Raw genomic sequence first — 20,877 nt, forward strand, 5'->3', positions numbered from 1 at the left:
CCTGGCTGCTGGACTGTTGTCGTTTCTTTTCTTTTTGGGGGTGTGGGGCCGGGGAGGGGAGGAGAGGGGAGGGCGGAGGTACATGCAGATTCGGGGGGGGCAGAAATTCTAACTTGCGCTGCTTTGACTCCCTAGGTGAGATTTGTGGATTTAAAATTCACGGGCAGAATGTCCCCTTTGACGCAGTGGTGGTGGATAAGTCCACTGGCGAGGGACTCATCCGCTCAAAAGAGAAGCTGGACTGCGAGCTGCAGAAAGACTACACGTTCACCATCCAGGCCTATGACTGCGGCAAGGGGCCGGATGGCGCCAATGTGAAAAAGTCGCATAAGTAAGTACGCCGGGCAGGGAGGTGCGTGCGGAGAGCGGTCGTGACCGTTGTCCCTGTCCCCAGGGCTCCATGGGGTTCGTTTTGTTTTAAGATTTTATTTAATTTGAGGGAGAGGCAGAAAAAGAAGGAGAGGGAGCACAAGGAGAGAGAGCAGTGGGGAGAGGGAGAGGGAGGAGCAGACTCCCTGCTGAGCGGGGAGCCCGACGTGGGGCTCCATCCCAGGACCCCTGAGCCAAACGCGGACATTTAACGGACGGAGCCACCCAGGCATCCCCCAAGGCTCTGTGTTTTTAAAGATGAAGCAGAAGATACTTCTGGGTTGTCCCCCATGACACTGTGAGTTCTTCAAGGGCAGGAATCTTGTCTGTTTACCCCACAGCATTGGATGTTGAACTAATAAATGAAGGAGTCATTTTATCCCACCAAATACTGTTAAAGAAACTAAGGCCCTACGCTGAAAATTGGAAAAGCCCAATTCTTCTTGAGGGAAGTATTTTGTTGTTAGAGGTTCCTTTTTTGGGTGAATTCTAAGGGTCTAGAATTCCTGCGTGCCACGCCCCCTCCTGGCTGTGTCCCTGTCCTTCCTGCCTGCAGAGAACTGGTATAACAGACAGGCTCTGGACAAGACCTAGATTTAGACAGAATGCAGTCTCTTCCTGTCTTTTTTTTTTTTTAAGTGCATAATCCAGCAGCGTATATCTTTTTTTTTTTTTTTTTTTAAAGATTTTATTTATTTGACAGAGAGCACAAGCGGGGGAGTGGAAAGCAGAGGCAGAGGGAGAAGCAGGCTCCCCACAGAGCAAGGAGCCCAAAGCGGGGCTCCATCCCAGACCCCCGGGATCATGACCCGAGCCAAAGGCAATCCCCAACCAACTGAGCCACCCAGGCACCCCAGAATCCAGTCTCTTCTCCACCACTTGCTCTCCCTTTGGCATTAGGCCAATTTCGTTTTGTTGAGTCTCAGTTTTTACTTAGTGCCTGGGCTAAGGAGAGAGGGACATGTCGGGGGTAATAGCACATGACCCTCTGTGAGGGTCAGGGGGACACATGGCATTGGGCGTGGAGGGTCTTGGTGAACACTGGGGTGCTGAGAGCCAGCGAATCACCTTACCGTTGTCCTTGAAAAAGGCCTTACTTCAGTCAGAGATCTTGTCCAAGTCAGAAACATGCCCTGATCAGTAGCCCTTGACACTGACCATTTCCGCCCTTTACAGCTGGGTCTGATGGCACCTTTAGTGCCTCTTGCCCAAGCTGGGGCAGCAAGGGGTCTGCTAGGAGGGGAAAGCTGAGATCACGTTGAAGTCCTTCATTTGTTGGGTCAGTAATGGGCAACAACGGGTTGCAGGTGGTCTTGGTTCCATAGAAGCTGGACAGAACTGTTTCTAGGCTCCCAGACTCCCTGTCCATGTTTCCCGTCTTCTGTGTCTTACCCCCTCTTCCTTGGGCTCTAATTTTGTCTTATCTAGTTTATCTCCCTTCCACGTGTCCTGTCCCATACTGTCAAGAAAACTCTAGTCTCTTTTATTTTGTGCGGCTGCTTTTCTTTATTTTACCAGCCGCCTTGCTCTTGGGGTCTGGAGGAATCGACTCAAATTCCTGTTTTAACTTTCTAAACTTGTCTCCACACTAAAGTAAAAACAATCACTTGTTTAATTTTGATCTCCGTCATTTGAACTTCATGAAACAAGATCGTAGCAAAAGATACATTTAAAACCAGGAAAGAATTGGTACGCTCGGGGTCAAAAAGCAAACCGAACACACAGCTTTTCTTCTTCTTCCAGAGCAACTGTCCACATTCAGGTGAACGACGTGAATGAGTATGCACCGGTGTTCAAGGAGAAGTCCTACAAGGCAACCGTCGTCGAGGGCAAACAGTACGACAGCATCCTGCGGGTGGAGGCCGTGGACGCTGACTGCTCCCCTCAGTTCAGCCAGATTTGCAGCTATGAAATTGTCACTCCAGACGTGCCATTCGCCATTGACAAAGATGGTAAGTCAGAGGAGCAGGCCTTCCTGACCGGGGAGACGGTCCGTGGACAGGTCTGGACGCGGGCGAAACTCAAAGATCCGGATGATCTCTGCCCCTCCCTTCAGGCTGCTCTAGAAAGTACCCCAAGCTGGGGGCTCATACGACAGACGCTGGCTTTGTTGCATGGTTCTGGAGGCTGGGAAACCAGGATCGTGGCACTGGCAGACCCAGGGTCTCCTGAGTCCTGAGGCCTGGTTCACCGGTCTCCATCTCGCTGCGTCCTCACGTGGCAGGGAAAGAGAGAGCCCTCTGGATCCCAATGTGGGGGCCTCATGACCTCACCTAAACCTGAGTTCCTCCCCCAGAAGCACCTCCTTATAACTGCATGGTGTGGAAGGGTGCTAGGACTTCAGTGTACGGGTTTGGGAGGCACAAGCATTCAGTCCATAGCAGAGCCCTTCTGGTGTGTGTGTGTGTTTCATATCTTTTTACCCTGTCCCCTGAAAGCCTCACTTCTGGCACTTGAAATCATGTGTTCTTTATGGCGCACCCTTCTTTCTCTCCCAAGGTCTAAAAAATCCCCCACTTCACATATTTTAATCTGTACCTTCTCACCTTTTCATCAGTGCGCGTCAAAAAGACTGACCTTTGGTTGGTCTGTTTTCTGTTCTTCATTAGATTTGGATCTTCTGGGCGCCTGGGTGGCTCAGTGGTTTAAGCCGCTGCCTTCGGCTCAGGTCATGATCTCAGGGTCCTGGGATCGAGTCCCACATCGGGCTCTCTGCTCAGCAGAGAGCCTGCTTCCCTCCGTCTCTCTGCCTGCCTCTCTGTCTACTTGTGATCTCTCTCTGTCAAATAAATAAATAAAATCTTAAAAAAAAAAAAAAAAGATTTTAAATTAAAAAAAAAAAAGATTTGGATCTTCTGCCTCATCTGACCGTGAAGGTTTATGCCTTCCTGCCAGATCCTCCCATCCCCCGTCATTGAGCAGGATGAGCTCGTGCCAAAACTCCACTTCTTGATTAGCTTATGGCTTCTTGATTAGCTTATGGCTTCTTGATTAGCTTATGGCTTCTTGATTAGCTTATGGCTTCTTGATGGTGATACAGGGTCTCTGCTGTTAATGCACCGTCCAGAATCTTCTCAGGAAATCACGGACATTGCGAACACTTTGTAGACATCCACACTCACATTCAAAAGCAGGCCCCTCCGTTCTAGGGGGTGGGGGTAGGGACTCTCTCTGTCTCTCTCCGACACACACACAAAGGAAATCTTTTAGCAAGAAATAGATTTAGTGCAGCTTGATCTTGTGTTCCGTATTTGAACTACTTGAGTTATTTTGTCTTCTTTCTCCTCTTTCATGCAAACTGCTTAATCTTAAAGCAAATACATAAAACCAAAATAGAAAAACCATAGGAATAAATGAAGGTTGAATTGTGTAGACACGTTCCCTCTGTTGACAAAGTCCTTCAAGGTGGACTCAGTGTGTTCAAGCTCAAGACAGCCAGACCGAGTGTTAAGGACCTGCGGCCGGAGCTTTCTTTCCCCTCAGTGTTGATGATGCTTGAAGCCCGTGCACTTTGTATCCCCGCCCGGCTCCGCATTCTCACTGTTGCCTCTGCCCCCTGGAAGGTTATATAAAAAACACAGAGAAGCTGAACTACGGGAAGGAGCACCAGTACAAGCTGACGGTCACCGCCTATGACTGTGGGAAGCGGAGGGCAATGGAGGATGTCTTGGTGAAGGTCAGCATCAAGCCCACCTGTACCCCAGGGTGGCAAGGTGAGCCTCATTCTCCTTTCTCCTCCCGCACCTGTTCTTTAAACGGTGTTGACCAGAGAAACCTGAAGTGTGAGTTTTCCTCCTTTCTCCCCACCCCCGGGTTTGTGGACCGACCCAGGATGGAACAACAGGATCGAGTATGAGCCTGGCACGGGCACCTTGGCCCTCTTCCCCAATGTCCACCTGGAGACGTGCGATGAGTCCGTGGCCTCGGTGCAGGCGACCGTGGAGCTGGAGACCGGCCACATCGGGAAAGGCTGTGACCGGGACACCTACTCGGAGAAGTCCCTTCACCAGCTGTGTGGTAAGGGGGGGCCGGCCCAGTGGTCTCCCCAGAAGGCGAGAGACCCCCTCTCAAATGGAAGGAGATGTGTGTGTGTGTGTTGCTGGACAGAATCAGACACTGAAACACACTTGGACCCTCTGAAAGGGCCGTCACTGTCTTCCTGGCTAGTTTTCCTATTGGGTGGCTTTTAGGAGGTTCATAAACCCCTGTCAGTCTATTCCGAACATTACGGGCATGTGCATTTTAAGAACCAATGATTGGAGGAATGTATTTCTCTAACCGAGGGCATCCTCCAAAGAGGGATTACTTAAGTGGACTGAGTTTGAAACGAAAGGAGATGTTTATCTCAAGATAAAGAAAAAAACGTAGGTAATGCAATAGCTTTTGGCAAACGTGAGGTGGAAAATCAAAAGTAAGGATACTCCCATGTCGTTTCGAGTCTCAGCAGATTCTCTTTGCCATAAACATTACGTGAATCAGAGACCAGTGGTTACAGATCTGATTAAAGCCTGGCGCTGTCTTCACCATCAGTTTTTCTGGTTTATCTAAATGAGGCAGAGGTGAGGTGTGGATGCCTGTCGTGGAAAGTGCTGAGGAAGACTGTTTGCTTTCGTCAGGGACAAAACACCTGTAACTTGAATGAGGTCTTCGCGATCCGGGGGTGTTTTGTGCTTCAAGAGCTACTCAGTGTTGGCTCTGCCAGACGCACTGGCCCTTGCTTACCTGTCTCTCCACCGGCCTGGTAACAGCCAGCAGATTTAGGATTTCTTACAAAACTGGAAGAAGCAAAAGCAAAAAAGTATATTATACTCTGGTGTGGCATGATTCTGAGTCCAAATAGTCATATACTTAAATACGTATATAGTTAAGAGAACTGGGGCATATCCTGTTTTGTTTTTTTGTGGTTTTTTTTCTTTTAAAGATTTATTTGACAGAGAGAGAGATCACAAGTAGGCAGAGAGGCAGGCAGAGAGAGGAAGGGAAGGAGGCTCCCCGCTGAGCAGAGAGCCCGATGCGGGGCTCGATCTCAGGACCCTGAGACCATGACCTGAGCCGAAGGCAGAGGCTTTAACCCACTGAGCCACTCAGGCGCCCCGCGCATATCCTGTTTTAAACTATGTGTGGGGAGGGGCAGAGCGAGAGGAAGATGCAGATGCCCCACTGAGCAAGGAGACCGATGCGGGGCTCGATCCCAGGACCCTAGGATCATGACGAGAGCCAAAGGCAGAGGCTTAACGGCTGAGCCACCCAAGCGCCCCTATACATATTTAAGTATAATGTTTAAAACTCATTTTCTCTCCAGTGTCATGATTTTATATAGTGTCAGATGAACATTTTCTCAACAGAACAGTTTAAAGTCAGGAAGAATGGAAAGGATTTCATATGCGGGTGCTTATGAAACTGTATGCTCTGGACTTCCACAAGTGCCTGTCAGGCCTATGAAGGAGGTGGCGGTGACCTCATTTTTACTGAGGAATGAACTGTGACTGGAGGAGGATAGGGTCACACTTTTAGGGAGTGGCAGGCGCTCACATCTGACCAAGGTTATGTGTTAGGTGATGTGGCTCTGAGGACCAGGTGACTGGGAGAACTTAGGCTTCTTCTGTGGACGCATTTAAACGAAAATTGCGCTTGGCAATATATGATAGCTGGAAGATTTTTTTCATGTTCTTTGGCTTCCTAATTCCATTTGTAGGAATTTATGCTAAGGGAATAATCATGGAATCACACAGAGGTCCTCATAAAGGCAGGATTCATCATAGAAAAAAGTAGGGACAACGTCAGTGTTCACTAGGGAGATTAGTTAAGTCACGGTATATCTGTTCCTTTCACACATTTAAAATTATGCTGTAGAAAAATATTAATGGGAGTGTGGGTATATACGCATATCACTAGACTTCCTTTTTATAATAAGTATTTATTTGTAAGGAAAAGACTGGAAGTGTTTATACACAGATGTTAATAGTGGATATATTTTGGTGGGATTGCAAGTAAGACTTTCTCCCTTTTTTCCTTTTTTAAAAATATCTGCAGTTACTATTTGTGATTTTTTATTTTTTAATCAAAACCGGGATTATAGACTGGGACTAGCCAGTTGTATAAGATAAGGATGTTGCATTAGTGTGGCTTTGAAACTGTACCTTTTAAGCCCTTCATGAAACATGTGTTGAGTGTCACTGTGTCGGCCTAGGTGCTGCGTCAGGCACTGCCGAACTGCTCCCTTCCCCAAGCGGGTCCTTGAACTGGACTGTGGGCCTCCCCACCGACAACGGCCATGACAGCGACCAGGTCTTCGAGTTCAACGGCACACAAGCAGTGAGGGTCCCAGATGGCGTCGTCTCAGTCAACCCGAAGGAGCCTTTCATGATTTCTGTGTGGATGAGGCACGGGCCTTTTGGCAGGAAGAAGGAGACGATTCTCTGTAGCTCAGACAAGACAGGTAGGTTAATGTGCCGTTGGGGCATCCGTCATACTCGAGTGGCCCCCGAAGTGGTCGCTGGAGGCAGGGCACCTGGCTTCCCCCAGAGGCTCCCACGGGCTGGTGGCGACACACGTGTCCTGTGCTCTGGGCTGGGGTACTGTGTCCTTGAGATACTACACTACCCTTGGTGAGCTGGGTCCCACGTCTTAGTGAAACCCAGGGGTGTTTGTTTCTAAACTCTACCTTGGCCCAACTGGAGAAGTCACTTGCGCTGATGAAACTATCTTCCAAATCCATTAAGGAAATGGCTTTTACTTCTCCACCGGGTCCTAAGTTGGCGATTTACCAGTAGGCTTTCTCTCTGCAGACATGAACCGGCACCATTATTCCCTCTATGTCCACGGCTGCAGGCTTGTTTTCCTCCTCCGCCAGGACCCTTCGGAAGAGAAGAAGTACAAACCTGCAGAATTCCACTGGAAGTTGAACCAGGTGCGTGCCTGGAAAACTGGCTGGGTTTGATCTTTCCGAGAGTATGAGTAGGTGTTGCAACCTTACGTGGGACCGGCTGTGTGGGGGCAGCTTATGGGCAGTGTGTATTTATGTTCTTGAGTCAATACGAAAATACAAAAAACTTTTTGCAAATTACATAGACATTGTAGATACAGTTCTCTTCTAGTAACCACAGTGACCGTGTTCAGTTTCTTCTGATGACATTTCAAAAAAACTTTATTATGTAGGTGACAGGATGGCAAGTTAAATCCTTTGAACTCCTTTCCACCGAAAGCCTGTTTTTCATTTTATAAGTGTGTATTTTATGCATCCAGTATTAATATAAAGAAATTTTATGCCCTTTTTTTTTTCAATCTTATTTATTTGTCAGAGAGAGATCACAAGTAGGCAAAGAGGCAGACAGAGAGAGGAGGAAGCCGGCTCCCTGCTGAGCAGAGAGCCCGACATGGGGCTCGATCCCAGGACCCTGGGATCATGCCCTGAGCCAAAGGCAGAGGCTTTAACCCACTGAGCCACCCAGGGGGCCCAAGAAATTTTATGCCTTTTTTTTTTTTTTAAGATTTTATTTATTTATTTGACAGATCACAAGTAGGCAGAGAGGCAGGCAGAGAGAGAAGAAGGGAAGCAGGCTCCCTGCTGAGCAGAGAGCCTGATGCGGGGCTCGATCCCAGGACCCTGGGATCATGACCTGAGCCGAAGGCAGCGGCTTTAACCCACTGAGCCACCCAGGCGCCCCAGAAATTTTATGCTTTAAATTCAGAATACTGTGTTGTAATTTACTGAAATAAGCAGCATTTGCTTACAAATTGGGATGGAGATCCTGGTATTGGTTTATTCATTACTTAAAGGCTTGACTCCTGAACTGTGCCAAGGAGACCCCGGGGGCCTCAGCAAATTGAGGGGTGCTACAGGTGCTTTAAGTTATCACGGAGCCAGCAGCTGTAACATCTTTCAGAAACCTCACAAACTACTAGCTTGAGGGAGTTTACAGTTTCGACATTAGGTCACGTTATAGCCCTTTTGATGATAGCGTATCTGTGCAAAGCCACTTTCCCAGCAGTTTCTGTGATAAAAAGCAAGTGTCACGTGAAAAAAAACCGACATGTGATAGGAAGCAGGGAGACGCTGTACACTGGGGAGGCCTGTTCATTAAAATCACAGCAGATCATTTCTCCTGATTTTGGTTTGGATCAAGACGGAAACCTGTGGCCCGAGCTCAGTTCTGTCTCGTGGAGTTAGTGGGCCAGAGCTGACAAATGTCTGCCTATAGTTACTGGAACACAGCATCGTCCCCAATATGTACAAGGTAGATCGACGTGTGTGAGCGCAAGCGAGACAGGAGGGCTGTGTGACAGTGCGAAGCGACGGTCCAGCTGGGAGCAGTCATCTCTTACTCGTGTCGTTTCCGTTTTCATAGAGAATCTGAGAAACTTATACATATGGTTTTTCAAGAAACTAAAGAAAGGTACAGTTCAGAAAAAACTCTGCCGTGTACGTAGAATTCGTAGGCCCAGTTCTGTTATAATAACCACAGTCTCTATTTATGTATTTAGTTTCTTCAGATAACAGTAAAAAAAACTTCATTATGGGAAGTTTCAGCAGAGGTAAAAGCAGACAGATTAATGTAAAGAACAACTCCACGTAGCGTTCCCCCGGCTTCAGCAGTGCACACGTGGCCGGTCTGGTTTCGTCATCCCCTGCTCAGTGTCGATGGTTGTTGTTACCTCCTCGAGTCAATGCCAGTTTGTTCTCTGGGGGGTAATGCAGTTTGTGCCTCTGAATGGTAAGCAGAACTACAATTCTTTGGTTACATCTTAAATGTAACATCTTAAAAAATGAATAGGGCGCCTGGGTGGCTCAGTCATATAGACGTCCAGCTCTTGATTTCGGGTCAGGTCATGATCTCAGGGTCGTGAGATCGAGCCCTGTATCGGGCTCCCCGCTCATGAGTCTGCTTTGGTTCCCTCCCTCTGCCCGTCCCAGGCTTGGGCATGCGCGCTCGCTCTCTCTCTCTCTCTCTCTCTCTCTCAAAAAAAAATTTGACAGTTCCTTAATATAGTCAGATATCTAGCCAGTGCTCAAAGGTTCAGATTGTTTCATTAATATGTTTTTAAATTTATTTGAGAGAGAAAGCACTAATGAGGGGAGGAGTGGAGGGAGAGGGAGAAGCAGGCTCCCCGTCCAGCAGGGAGCCTGACGCGGGGCTCCCCCTGAGATCACAACCTGAGCTGAAGGCAGATGCCCTGAACCACCCAGGGCCCGTCCTGTAAATCTTATATTTATAATCTGTCTGAATCAGGACCCAAATAAGGGGCCATACATGGTGACTGGTTGATAAACCTTTTGACTTTATTTTGTAATCTGTAGATTTTTCTCTTCTCTTCTGTAATTTATTTGATGACAAAATCAGGTCGTTTGTCCCACAGACTTCCCCGTAGCGTAGATTCACCTAGTTGTATCCGTCCTTGTGCCTGTAAATCCATGGCATGGCTTCAGGGGTCGATGGGGCTCGGGTTTGCCTGTTCCTGTGTCTGGTGGTTCGTGTTTCTGTGATGGGAGGGGCCATTCGTGCTCACTCTGTCTCGGTCGTCCATGTCGTGGGGAGTGTGTCCCCGGGAAGGACTCATGGGAACAGCCTGAGTTCCTCCGTGTTGGGAGTATGTTTGTGGCCTTTACACAGAATGTCAGTGTGGCTGGGTCTAAAGTCTCTGGCTCCCATCTAGGATTTGCAGGAACAGAACATGTCCCTGTCCGTTGTCCTCGGACGGAAGAGGCTGCCGCCGTGCTGTCTGCCATCCGATCTCTTTCCCTCGTAAAACACTTGGTCCTTTGGTTTGGGTGACCAAAGGATGCATTTCTTTTCTTTTCTTTCCTTTTTTTTTTTTTTTTTTTTTTTTTGAATCCAGTTCCTCTTAGGCCTACATCTTGGTTGTTTGGGGTCTGTTTCCCCAGATGCGTGGTACGCCCTTCTCTTAGAATATAGATTAAAGCCATTTGGCGTTTCAGGCAAGTCTGTGGCGCTGCCGTTAATGGTTCTTGCCACACCCCGCTCCTCGCTTTGCTTTTCTTCCCTGGGGACCCCTCACCTTTGGTTGGTAATCCTTGCCTGTTTTCTGTGTCTGGCACTTTCTTTTCCTGTTTCATTCCTGTTTTGTCAGCTCTTATCTGAGCTGCTGTAGCCATGAACTACATTCCTTCGTGTTTTGTGTCCCTTTCCTGACAATTCTGGTGTGTTTTGAGACAATACATGATCATTTTCATGTTTGTTACTGGCATGACTGGAAAGGGGGTCTGGAGAGAGATTATTCCGACAGTCCTCTTTCTTTCTCTTAAAAAGTTCATATGGGATTGAGCTGTGGTCCTTTCTCCCCTCCTCATTTTTGCATAAAATTACTTTTCCTGTACTTTCAAAAGAGGGAGTTGGCTGACATGACCTTTTTCCTAGTTTCTGGGCTCTGCCTCCCCGTTCTGTTGTCATAAAGCACCTCAGCCACCCTCTGCTGTCTCGTGGACTGGGCGCCCTGTTGCTTTGCCCCACCTACACGCATGTCGGGGTGCACCCATGCATCTCGGGGTGCACCGGGGCACTTAACTGAGGAGGGTCACGGTGTCGTCTGTGGCTTTGGGCTTTGCCATTCTGATCACCCAGTTTTCAAGGAAATCCAAAAATTATGCCAATTCTACCCCTAACGTCTCAGAATACTCTCAGGGACTTTTGACTAAAGTCAGATAGACTTTGAGTTATGGTTATCATTCTGCTGACGCCCCAGAAACCTGTGGTACAAGAACGAGGGGGACAGTAGACACTGCTTTCTCGAGGAGCTAAAACTACAAAACTTGCTTTAAATAGAGACTAGCTGAATTAAGGTATTACCTGCCTCAAAAGTGAATTGCTGTGCAATCCCTTCATTTAAAAAGGTTTCATATAATCAAGTGTATGTACTTACCTGTTACGCAAATGTGATAGACATAGACCCAGTGGTAGAGGTTTGGATTTTTTCTATAATAAACTCGTCAGGAGCAGCTGCTTTTCTCTGGGGGAAATACTTTGGTAATTTTTTCATTTATTGTGATGTTTTTGGCCTGTTGAAGTCTTCATCAGTTCAGTGTTTTAGAATGTGTAGATTGGGCAGCTTATTTAGAAACGCCTTTTTAAAAATTGATCCCGGGGCACCTGGGTGGCTCAGTGGGTTAAAGCCTCTGCCTTCGGCTCAGGTCATGATCTCAGGGTCCTGGGATCGAGCCCCACATCGGGCTCTCTGCTCAGCGGGGAGCCTGCTTCCTCTCTCTCTCTCTCTCTCTGCCTACTTGTGATCTCTGTCAGTAAATAAATAAAATCTTAAAAAAAAAAAAAAAACAAAACTTGATCCCGCTCCATCTCTTTCTCTGCCTGTCTCTGTTCTCGGTTGCCTGCCTCCTCCTCTGAAGCCAGAGGTCAGGGAGTGCCGGTCTCACGGGGCCTGGAGGCTGCCAACCCCTCGCTTTCCCTCGGCAGTGAGGGAGATGCTCCTTTGTGATGGGGAAGGAACACAGCGGGACCCCTCACGCCCTTGGAGCTGGATGCTCAGTTTACTTAGATCATCATCTTTGAATTGAAAAAGAAGATGCACGTGCTCCCACGTACCTTATCCTGACCGGAAAAGGAGGCCTGGCCGGTCGGCGGGCTAAGCCAGCTCCATGGGAGGCTGTCTGGCCTGAAGATACCGGAATCTCGTGGCGCCCGACTGTTGGCAGAAGGGAATTGGGCTGCGCCGTATTCTGAGGCCTTGTCACGTGATGAGTGAGCGCTGCCCCCTGGTCTGGAAGGTCCTGGTGGTGAGACTGTTGCTTTGGCCGTTTTGGGCGAGAGGTGGTCGAGTGAGTGAGATGTATTTTGTGGTTAGATTTTTTAAAAATCAGCTCCTTTTTCAGAAGACATTCCTTATGGGTGACCTGCTCTCCACATCCAGGTGTGTGGCTCTCCCTGTTTCTGGATGAGAGGGAAGGTAGACACTTCATGCTCTGCCCCTTCCCTCCCGTAGGTCTGTGATGAGGAATGGCATCACTTCGTCCTCAACGTGGAATTCCCGAGCGTGACTCTCTATGTGGACGGAGTTTCTCACGAGCCCTTCTCTGTGACCGAAGATTACCCACTTCATCCGTCCAAGATCGAAACTCAGCTCGTGGTTGGGGCCTGCTGGCAAGGTAACGGTCACTGGCACCCCCTCCCCGATCTCGGGACTTGAACCTGCCTCATGGCCATAGTGGGGGAAGCAGGCTCATCTCAGTGTCTTGGCCCTCACCCTCGTGTCCTTCATCTTGTCGTCTCTTCTCCTGGGCAAGGCCTTTCTGGGGACACTGCCGATGCCATACTCTGGGACGCTCACCAGCTGTGCGTTAGAGGACTGAAGCAGCCAGCCCCTTCGGGGAGCCTGGGAGGGAGCATGACCTGGAGGGAGAGTACAGTTGAGGGGTTGTTTTATAAATTAATCTGTTTATTGAAAAGTTCACGAGAATCAGGAGGTGGCAGCTGATCAGGCACAGAACTGTAAGTGTACCTTGACCCAGAGGACTCTTCCATAGCGGTCAGTGCCGGCTAAGCCAGTAGGAGCTGTGCTTGAAGGGGCTCCCAGACATCTCCGCTGCAAGACCAGGGATGGGTGACAGTCACCAAAAGGACAATACTGTTTATTCGTACTTCTGACGGGCGGGTCGCATGCCAGTCACTGTCACTTTATACGCGTTGTCTCACTAATCCTTAATGGTAAGTTTGTGGGGAAAGAACAGTCTTTAGCCGCATTTTGTAGCCGGAGAAACTGAGGCTCAGAGCCCGGGGTTACCCTGCTGAGTAATGTTGGTGTCAGGACTTGAACCCCCGAAGCTGGTGCATTGAGAGCCTGTGGTCTGATGGGTGCCCCTTCTCGGGATAATTATTCATTAGTCTATGAAACAAAAGGCATATGATTTCCTGTGAAAACTGAATTAGAGTTAGCCAAGCACTAGAAGACTAATGTCTTGAAATGCTCACGCCTGTGCTGCTTTCCTAACGCACGGACAGACAAGCCCTGGGAGCACGTTTAGTAGCTGCGTCATTCGGAAGTGGTGACGGGCTGTGTGGCATCCGCAGAGGCCCAGGGGGTGGAAGACGAGCGGGGACAGCCGGGCCACTGTGCTTTGGTACCGAAGGAAAGGTGACCCTCAGAAGTTCGTAGAAGGAAGCGCGCCCAAGCTCACGGGCCCTCCGCCCACCCTCGAGGTTCACGACCTCACATGAACCCCCACACTTGACGGGGTCGCCGTCCCCCTAAACAGACCTCGGAATATTTGTTTCTCCCTGTGGAAACATCGTACATCGAGGTCGGCGAGAAAGAGACAGAATAGTCCAATTCCCATGACAGCGTTGCTTTAATTTCAGGGAATTTGAATTTTTGAGTTTCATCATTTTCCTGCAGAGCCTTTTATTTATTTATTTATTTTAAAAGATTTTATTTATTTATTTGACAGAGAAAGATCACAGGTAGGCAGAGAGGCAGGCAGAGAGAGAGAGAGAGAGAGAGAGAAGCAGGCTCCCTGCTGAGCAAAGAGCCTGATACGGGGCTTGATCCTAGGACCCTGAGATCATGACCTGAGCGGAAGGCAGAGGCTTAACCCACTGAGCCACCCAGGCGCCCCTCCTGCAGATCCTTTTAAATGAAAAATGTCAAGACAGCATTTTAGAGTGAAGCTCTCTAGCTGACTCCTAGATTTAATTTCGGGGACAGTTCATCTATGAGAATGTGGAACTTGTGGCCAGGGAATGAGGAACAGATTACCAGGGAAGTGGGAATTGTTATAGTTGTCTTTTTTTTCTTTAATTATTTTATTTATTTATCAGAGAGAGAGAAAGCATGCACAAGCAGGGGGAGAGGCACAGGGAGAAGGGGAAGCAGCCCCCTGCTGAGCCAGGAGCCCGATGCAGGACTCCGTCCCAGGGCCCTGAGATCATGACCTGCGTCGAAGGGAGACGCTTAACAGACTGAGCCCCCCAGGTGTCCCTCAGTTGTTAAGTCTTAACATTTCAGTCCGGAGCTGCTTCCCAAATTAAACAGTAACTCATGTTTTAAAAATAAGAATTTTAAAAATAGGAATAAAAATCTGAATGCAAACCGGAGAGCTTTCTTGCTTGGGTCAAAGTAAAGCCCCTTTCTGGGCAGCCTCTGGGGCCTATTTGGGCCACAGCGTCCGTCACGCAGTGGCCATCAGCTTCCTCTCTTTCTGCCTCAGCTTCTCAAGATCCTCAGCCAGAAAAACGCGCTGAAGCTCCCAGACCAGGCACGTGGCTTATAAAATGTAGTTCCCCGGGGGGGAGATCTCCTTCCTCCTTCCTTACAAACTCAGGGTGGCAGGCCCATGCTGTAAACAGCAGCCTCACGGCCATCGGCCAAAATGTCATCCCTAACGGGTTCCAGAGGCACCCGGAGGCATGGTGGGAGTGCAGATGCGCACACCGGGCCTGTCCCCAGGCTGTCCCCATGCCACTGCTGCACAGGAGGTGTGGGGGCCTGGGCCCTGGGCTGGGAAGTGCTCCCACGACACGGTCTGGAAAGTGGAGGGTCTGTGCTCGGTCACCGGCCGTGGGCCTCCCTGACCTGGGGTTACTGTCAGAACACGGGGTCGGGGCCTGCACGAGGGGTCCGAGGTTAGAGGCCCCAGGCCCACCCCCCGTGACTGATCACCTGTTTCTCTGGGTGAGTTCCTTAACCTGGACTCTCCCTTTCTGTTCAGGAAAAAGTGGATAAAAATGCCTTCATTTCTCTGTGACTTAGGGGTTAAAGTCTAGACCAAAATGAACTTGTTTTGAGCTAAAAAAATACACACTTTTATGTGTTTGCTGTACACAGACCAGGCTTTGGATGCTTACTGGTGCTGCCAGTTTGTCTAGGCAAGTGTTTCCGTATTAGAGAGAGAAGAGCCATGGCCCAGGGTGTGGCTGTCCTGGTGTCCGCCCCTCTCTGCCACCTGTGTGAGCGGCTCTTCCGAACGCCGGCCCAGATGCCAGGCCGGGACGTCGGGAGTTCAGTGGGTGGGCGTTGGTTCGTCTTTCTTTGAATGGGGCCTGGGTTTTGGCAAGGCAGGTGTGCGAAGGTGAGATAAAAGAAGAATGTGGAGAGGCAGGGAGCTGGGGGGGTGGTAAGGCCCAGTGAGAAGGTGATGGAGTACGAGCCTGCTTGCAGGGGTGGGGGTGTCCCCACGGGGGCCAAGACGGGAGGGAATTCTCTTTGTGTTTTATATTCAGTAGCTTCTCAAGACTAATTTTCAAGTTCCAGTGTGAAGAGCCTAACCTCTTGGTCCTTTTCTATTGTCTTTGTCTTGCTTTTCTACAGAGTATCCAGCATTTGAAAATGACAATGAAACCGAGCCTGTGCCTGTGGCCTCTGCAGGTTGCTGGATCTTTCCCTACGGTTCACTTATGTGTTTCATTTAAAGACAAGACATCCGTTCATTCCACATTCCGCATGAGATGCCCGAGTTGCATTCTGGTCCCAGAGCCCCTATGAGCCACTGCTTTGCTTTATGCTCCCCCCACTGCTTCCCGGGAGTGACCCTTTTTTTGCCCAGTCTGATCCCAGTTGAAGTGAGGGCAAATGACTCATTAATGTCCTGCACTAATGGGACTCTCTGCCCCACCCCCCAATCACATTTGACCCTGACCCCCCTACCCCACTGCCTGAGGCTCCCTGCTGAAATCTTACAGGCCCCATCAGGGAGGCCACCTCCTGGTTCCCCTGTGGCTGAACCATGACACAGGAAGAGACTCATTACTGGATGCTCTCTCCTGACCGGTACTAAATTTGAGACACACGTTTCTTAGAAGTCTCAGTCCCCGGTGATGGCTCACAGCGTCTAATGTCCTTATCATGAACGAGACGTGCTGTCGACATTGGTCTCTTTTCATCATTGCGAGAATAAGTTCTGTTTCACCTGCTCTGGGCTCTCGGCTACAGCCTGTCAAGGGCCAGTTTCTGGGTCTCCGTTTTCCTTATAAAAGACACCGTCAATGCCCAGTTACCCTCAGTGGTGGGAGCCAGGCGCGATCAGCCGTGCAAGGCATCTCCTGTGTAGGCTGGGGGAGTATGTGTCCCTTTAATCTTCCTAGTCCTGTCGGTGTGTGTTCCTTCCCAAGTTTGTACGTATCCACGAGTGTGCTCAGTCAGGAAACGCAGCCCAGGGTGAGACCCAGCTGATGGAGAAGGCAGTGACCCAGGAGGCTGGCGCTGCTGGGAAATTGCACCAGTGCACCAGGGTGACGGGGGCAGTGTAGGCCGCCCTTTCCAGGGAGCAGCTAGTTGCGTGGGGACACTCATGGGACCTCTTGGCATCTGGGCTTCGGGTGAGGGACCCCAACACCTCTTCTCTCCAGGCCATATGCATGATCATAAACGATTTAATTTCTCCATTGCACTTCCATGTAGATCGCAAGGCTAACAGGATTTGGTACGAACTAACCCGCATGTCCCTCCATCCAGCTGCCACCACCGGTAACACTACATTGCGAAGCAAAGCAGGAGGCCCCGGGCCGTGCGCGTAACTGCCTGCTCTGTTTCCCCTTGTCCCTAAGGCGGTGAGCTGCACATGACCCAGTTCTTCCGAGGGAACCTGGCTGGCCTGACCGTTCGTTCCGGGAAACTCGCCGACAAGAAGGTGATTGACTGTCTGTACACCTGCAAAGAAGGGCTGGACCTGCAAGTCCCTGAAGACAGCGGCAGAGGCGTGAAGGTGACCTTGGCATTAGCTCTCAAGGCGCTCCCCACCTTCTCCAGCACCAGCATGCAGGCTGCTGGCGAAGGATCAGTGTAATTGATCCTGACCCGTGTTGACCCACAACACCTCTAACCCTGAACGTGGTGGGAATGGGTTTCCACCGACCAGATCCCCAACTCTCCAGACACCTGCCCCTGCCAGGTGTCCTCCAGTTGGGTTCGGTCCTGACACTGCCCAGCGGGAGTTAGCGCAGACGCTGCAGGAGAGGAGGGCTCAGTCCCCCTGCACAGATGCTGCGTGTAGGTGCCAGGCCCTCGGGTTACCCACACTTTGTCCAGCTTAGCTCCCATGATCCCCCCTCCTTTGGGTTTCAGTAATTGGCTTGAACTACTCAGAAAACTGCAGAAAACACTTTGCTTAGTGCTGCTGGTTTATTATAAAGAATACAACTCAGGAACAAGCAGATGGAGACAGTGTGGAAGGCAAGGAAGCGGGGAGGGAGGGAGCTTCCCCGCTCCCTCCAAGAGCACTATCCTCCCAACATGGGAAGCTCCCAAGCTCTGTCCTTCAGGGCTGTTTCCAGAACTTCTGTTAGGTGTGCACAGCTGGTTAAATCATTGGCCAGAGGTCAGGGTTGGGGCTGAAAGTGCCCTGCAGTCACACGGGCTCTGTGTCATCCAGTTCCGTCCTGAAACCATCTCAGCCACCCAGAAGCCACTCGTTAACACAGATGCTGGTGTGCTTGGAAGAAGCTTATTATGAGTAACGAAAGGTGCTCCTGTCACTCAGGACATTTCCAGGGTTTGGCGGGCAGAGACTAAATAAACACACACACACACACACACACATTTCTTTTTTTTTTTCTTTTTTTTTTTTTTAAGGTTTTATTGTTTTTAAGTAATCTCTACATCCAACATGGGGCTTGAACTCACAATCCCGCAGTCAGGTCACACGCTGCCCCAACTGAGTCGGCCAGGCGCCCCTGTGTTTCTTGTCCCACAGATGCATTCGCGCCCCGGGCATTTACCCTTGAAGGGGGGCGGGGGGTCTTGTCTCAGCAGCTCTATGAGGTTTCCTCCCCAGGTTCCCAATTAAGACCGAGGCCCAGCTGACCTCTTTCTTTGCCAGACTGTGTGTGGTTTCAGTTTTTTGCAGTTCAAACCCTTTTTCTCTCCCCTCTGGCCTGATTTCAGATCCATACGAACCCCAATCAGTTGGCGTTGACCTTGGAGGGAGATGACATCGGGGAGCTGGATAAGGCCATGCAGCGCGTCGCCTACCTAAACTCTCGACAGTTCCCCACTCCGGGGATCCGAAGACTTAAAATCACCAGCACGGTCAAGTATGGGCCGATTCTTAACTCTTGAGAAGAAAACACGTCTATTTAGGTTTTTAAGACACCCCAGCCCTCCCTTGTTACCAGAGGGCGTGGACGGTGGCATGAATGGTGTTGGGGACTTGTTCTGGGCCGGCCGCTGCCTCTGGGCCCCCGGGGGCTTGGGGAATCCATGGGCCGTCACGTGTATAGACCGCAGACCCACTTCTCGAAGCCCTGACCCTTGCCGCCTCCGTCGCTTGTTGGCAGGTGTTTGAACGAGGCCCCCTGCATCTCCGTGCCCCCAGTGGACGGCTACGTGATGGTGCTGCAGCCCGAGGAGCCCAAAGTCAGCCTCAGTGGCGTCCACCATTTCGCTCGAGCGGCTTCTGAATTCGAAAGCCCAGAAGGGGTTTTCCTTTTCCCTGAGCTTCGCATCATCAGTACCATCACGAGAGAAGTGGAGCCTGAAGGGGAAGGGGACGAGGACCCCACAGGTAACAGCTCTGCTGGGCTGGTCGCCCTCCCCTTGGCTTGAACATGGGTGGCTGGCGCCCCACAGCTGCTCCTTCCTGCATGCTTTTTCTCTGAGATTTTGAGATTTGAATGTTTGGATGTTATTCTTGGGTCTGCTCCTGGAATCTGACTCGGGGTCGAAAGCTCATTGTGTTCTTTGGAAAACCCGTCTGGAGAGTCCTTTCCTCTCTGGTGTGGTGTCGGGATCTGAGATGCCCTTGTGGAGGCTGAGAGGCTCCGGGCCCATGGCAGGGGACAGTGCTGCTCCCGCTGGCTGTACAGCGGCCCCGCGTTCTTGGGCCGGCCCCGGGGGCCAGTCCTCCCAGACACGTAAGGCACCCTGATTCTTGACAGGGCCTCTCCTGGACCTCTGTCATCAGTCACTGAAAGGGCTCTGTGAGCTCGAGGCCAGTTAGCAGGCCACCCGGGGTGACAGGCCTGTCTGGGCTCCCCGGCCTCTGCCATTAGTGCTTGGTCTGTTCTTACAGTTCAAGAGTCACTGGTGTCTGAGGAGATCGTGCACGACCTGGATACCTGTGAGGTCACGGTGGACGGGGACGAGCTGAACCCGGCCCAGGAGAGCCTGGAGGTGGACGCGGCCCGCCTGCGGCAGAAGGGCATTGCAGTGAGCGCTTCCGACCTGGGGGTGGTCTTCACAGGTGAGCGGGCCAAGGCCAGGCCGAGGGCCGAGCGGAAGCCTCAGTCCTGCACACACACACCCCACCGGCCATCCTCTCCAAGCTCTGGGAGAGTCCTGGGGACCGTGGCAGAGGAGAGGCTCAACCTGGGCCGTTCAGCTTCTCCTGGCAGGAAGGGAAGCACAGGCATTGCCCTACTTCCTGTCCTTGCGAGGGGCTGACAGTGAGGCACGGGATGGCTCCCCACCCCTTGCCGCAGGACACGTGCACCCACTTGGTCCAGCTGCCCCCAGCCAGTAGGCCACCTTCTTCCCCTGTCCCCATAGGTGTGGACACCATGGCCAGCTACGAGGAGGTGCTGCGCCTCCTGCGCTACCGGAACTGGCACACCAGGTCCCTGCTGGACCGAAAGTTCAAGCTCGTCTGCTCGGAGCTCAATGGCCGCTACGTCAGCAACGAGTTTCAGGTGGAGGTGGGTGATTGGGTGCCCCCCTATGGCCCCATGTTCAGAGCATCCGTGAGGCACCTGTTGGGATGCGTCCAAGTGCGCTAGGCTTTCCCGGCCTGGGGGTCGCCGATGTGCCCCTCATGTGCGTCTGAGGGGCCTCTGGAAGGAGGTGGAAGAGCTAGAGGCAGGTGATACCTCGTGAGTAGAGCCAAGGTGGTTTGTTGAGATTTGACGCTGCTTGAGAAAGAGCAGTTCCCAGGGAACTGAAGATTCTCTGCAGACTGCTGGCCCGGGCAGAGGGCTCCCAGTGTGGGGCCGGCCCGGGGAGAGGGGTGCTGTGCTGTCTGCTGAGCCTGGTGGTGGCATCTCATGGCACGGTGGTCACAGAGAGCTCACCCTGCTCAGACGTCTTCCACAGGCCTGGACAGCAGCCCTTTCCTCACTCAGGGCTTCGTGGTCTGGAGAAAATGGGCCCAGAGTTACTCTCAGCAATCGAAGGTCTGCATGGTAACCTCAGAGCAGCCAAGTGCTGATGTCTCAGTGCTGAGGAATCGATGAGGGTTTTGTTTGAGCCAAAAGCTAACAGATTTGGAAGGAAACCAATGGTTCTGATTTGTGCTTTTTCACTTGGCTATGGTTTTGGGGAAAAGCAGGGAAATGGGCTATGCCAGGGCTTCTCGAATGACCTGCAGCTGACAGTGGTGGTGGTTTTTCTGGTCTTTTGTGGACAGATTCTTTTATGAAATACAATAAAAAGGAATTCCTAGAACAGCATTCTGTTTCTGGGATCACCGACAGTCCAGGCGGTTAGGACGGTTTCTGAGAGCTGAGCCTCGATTTTTCTCTGTTCTCATCTCATCGGCTTAGCAGTGCGGGTCCAGGGACCCCTTCGAGTCGCACTAGTCCCAGTAGCTTCTGGACTGCGTTTCTGCTGCTGGGC

At 50.9% G+C, this 20,877-nt stretch overlaps 1 protein-coding gene across 4 annotated transcripts in view; it reads left to right on the forward strand.

The window, feature by feature from the left end:
- CLSTN1 (calsyntenin 1) overlaps positions 1 to 20,877 on the forward strand; it is a 79,484-nt gene that overhangs the window by 55,949 nt on the left and 2,658 nt on the right. For 2 of the 4 annotated variants that reach the window (XM_047723823.1, XM_047723824.1), the window contains 13 exons: positions 136 to 331; positions 2,113 to 2,321; positions 3,933 to 4,082; positions 4,201 to 4,386; positions 6,560 to 6,808; positions 7,158 to 7,279; positions 12,322 to 12,484; positions 15,643 to 15,699; positions 16,878 to 17,035; positions 18,214 to 18,362; positions 18,606 to 18,832; positions 19,340 to 19,510; positions 19,816 to 19,961. In XM_047723823.1, the coding sequence (XP_047579779.1) occupies positions 136 to 331; positions 2,113 to 2,321; positions 3,933 to 4,082; positions 4,201 to 4,386; positions 6,560 to 6,808; positions 7,158 to 7,279; positions 12,322 to 12,484; positions 15,643 to 15,699; positions 16,878 to 17,035; positions 18,214 to 18,362; positions 18,606 to 18,832; positions 19,340 to 19,510; positions 19,816 to 19,961 (2,183 nt within the window). The remainder of the gene's footprint in view (positions 1 to 135; positions 332 to 2,112; positions 2,322 to 3,932; positions 4,083 to 4,200; positions 4,387 to 6,559; positions 6,809 to 7,157; positions 7,280 to 12,321; positions 12,485 to 15,642; positions 15,700 to 16,877; positions 17,036 to 18,213; positions 18,363 to 18,605; positions 18,833 to 19,339; positions 19,511 to 19,815; positions 19,962 to 20,877) is intronic. The other 2 variants (XM_047723825.1, XM_047723826.1) reach the window with 1 other exon arrangement.

The sequence above is a fragment of the Lutra lutra genome, chromosome 4 (genome assembly GCF_902655055.1).
Source record: "Lutra lutra chromosome 4, mLutLut1.2, whole genome shotgun sequence".
NCBI classification, from domain to species: Eukaryota; Metazoa; Chordata; class Mammalia; order Carnivora; family Mustelidae; genus Lutra; species Lutra lutra.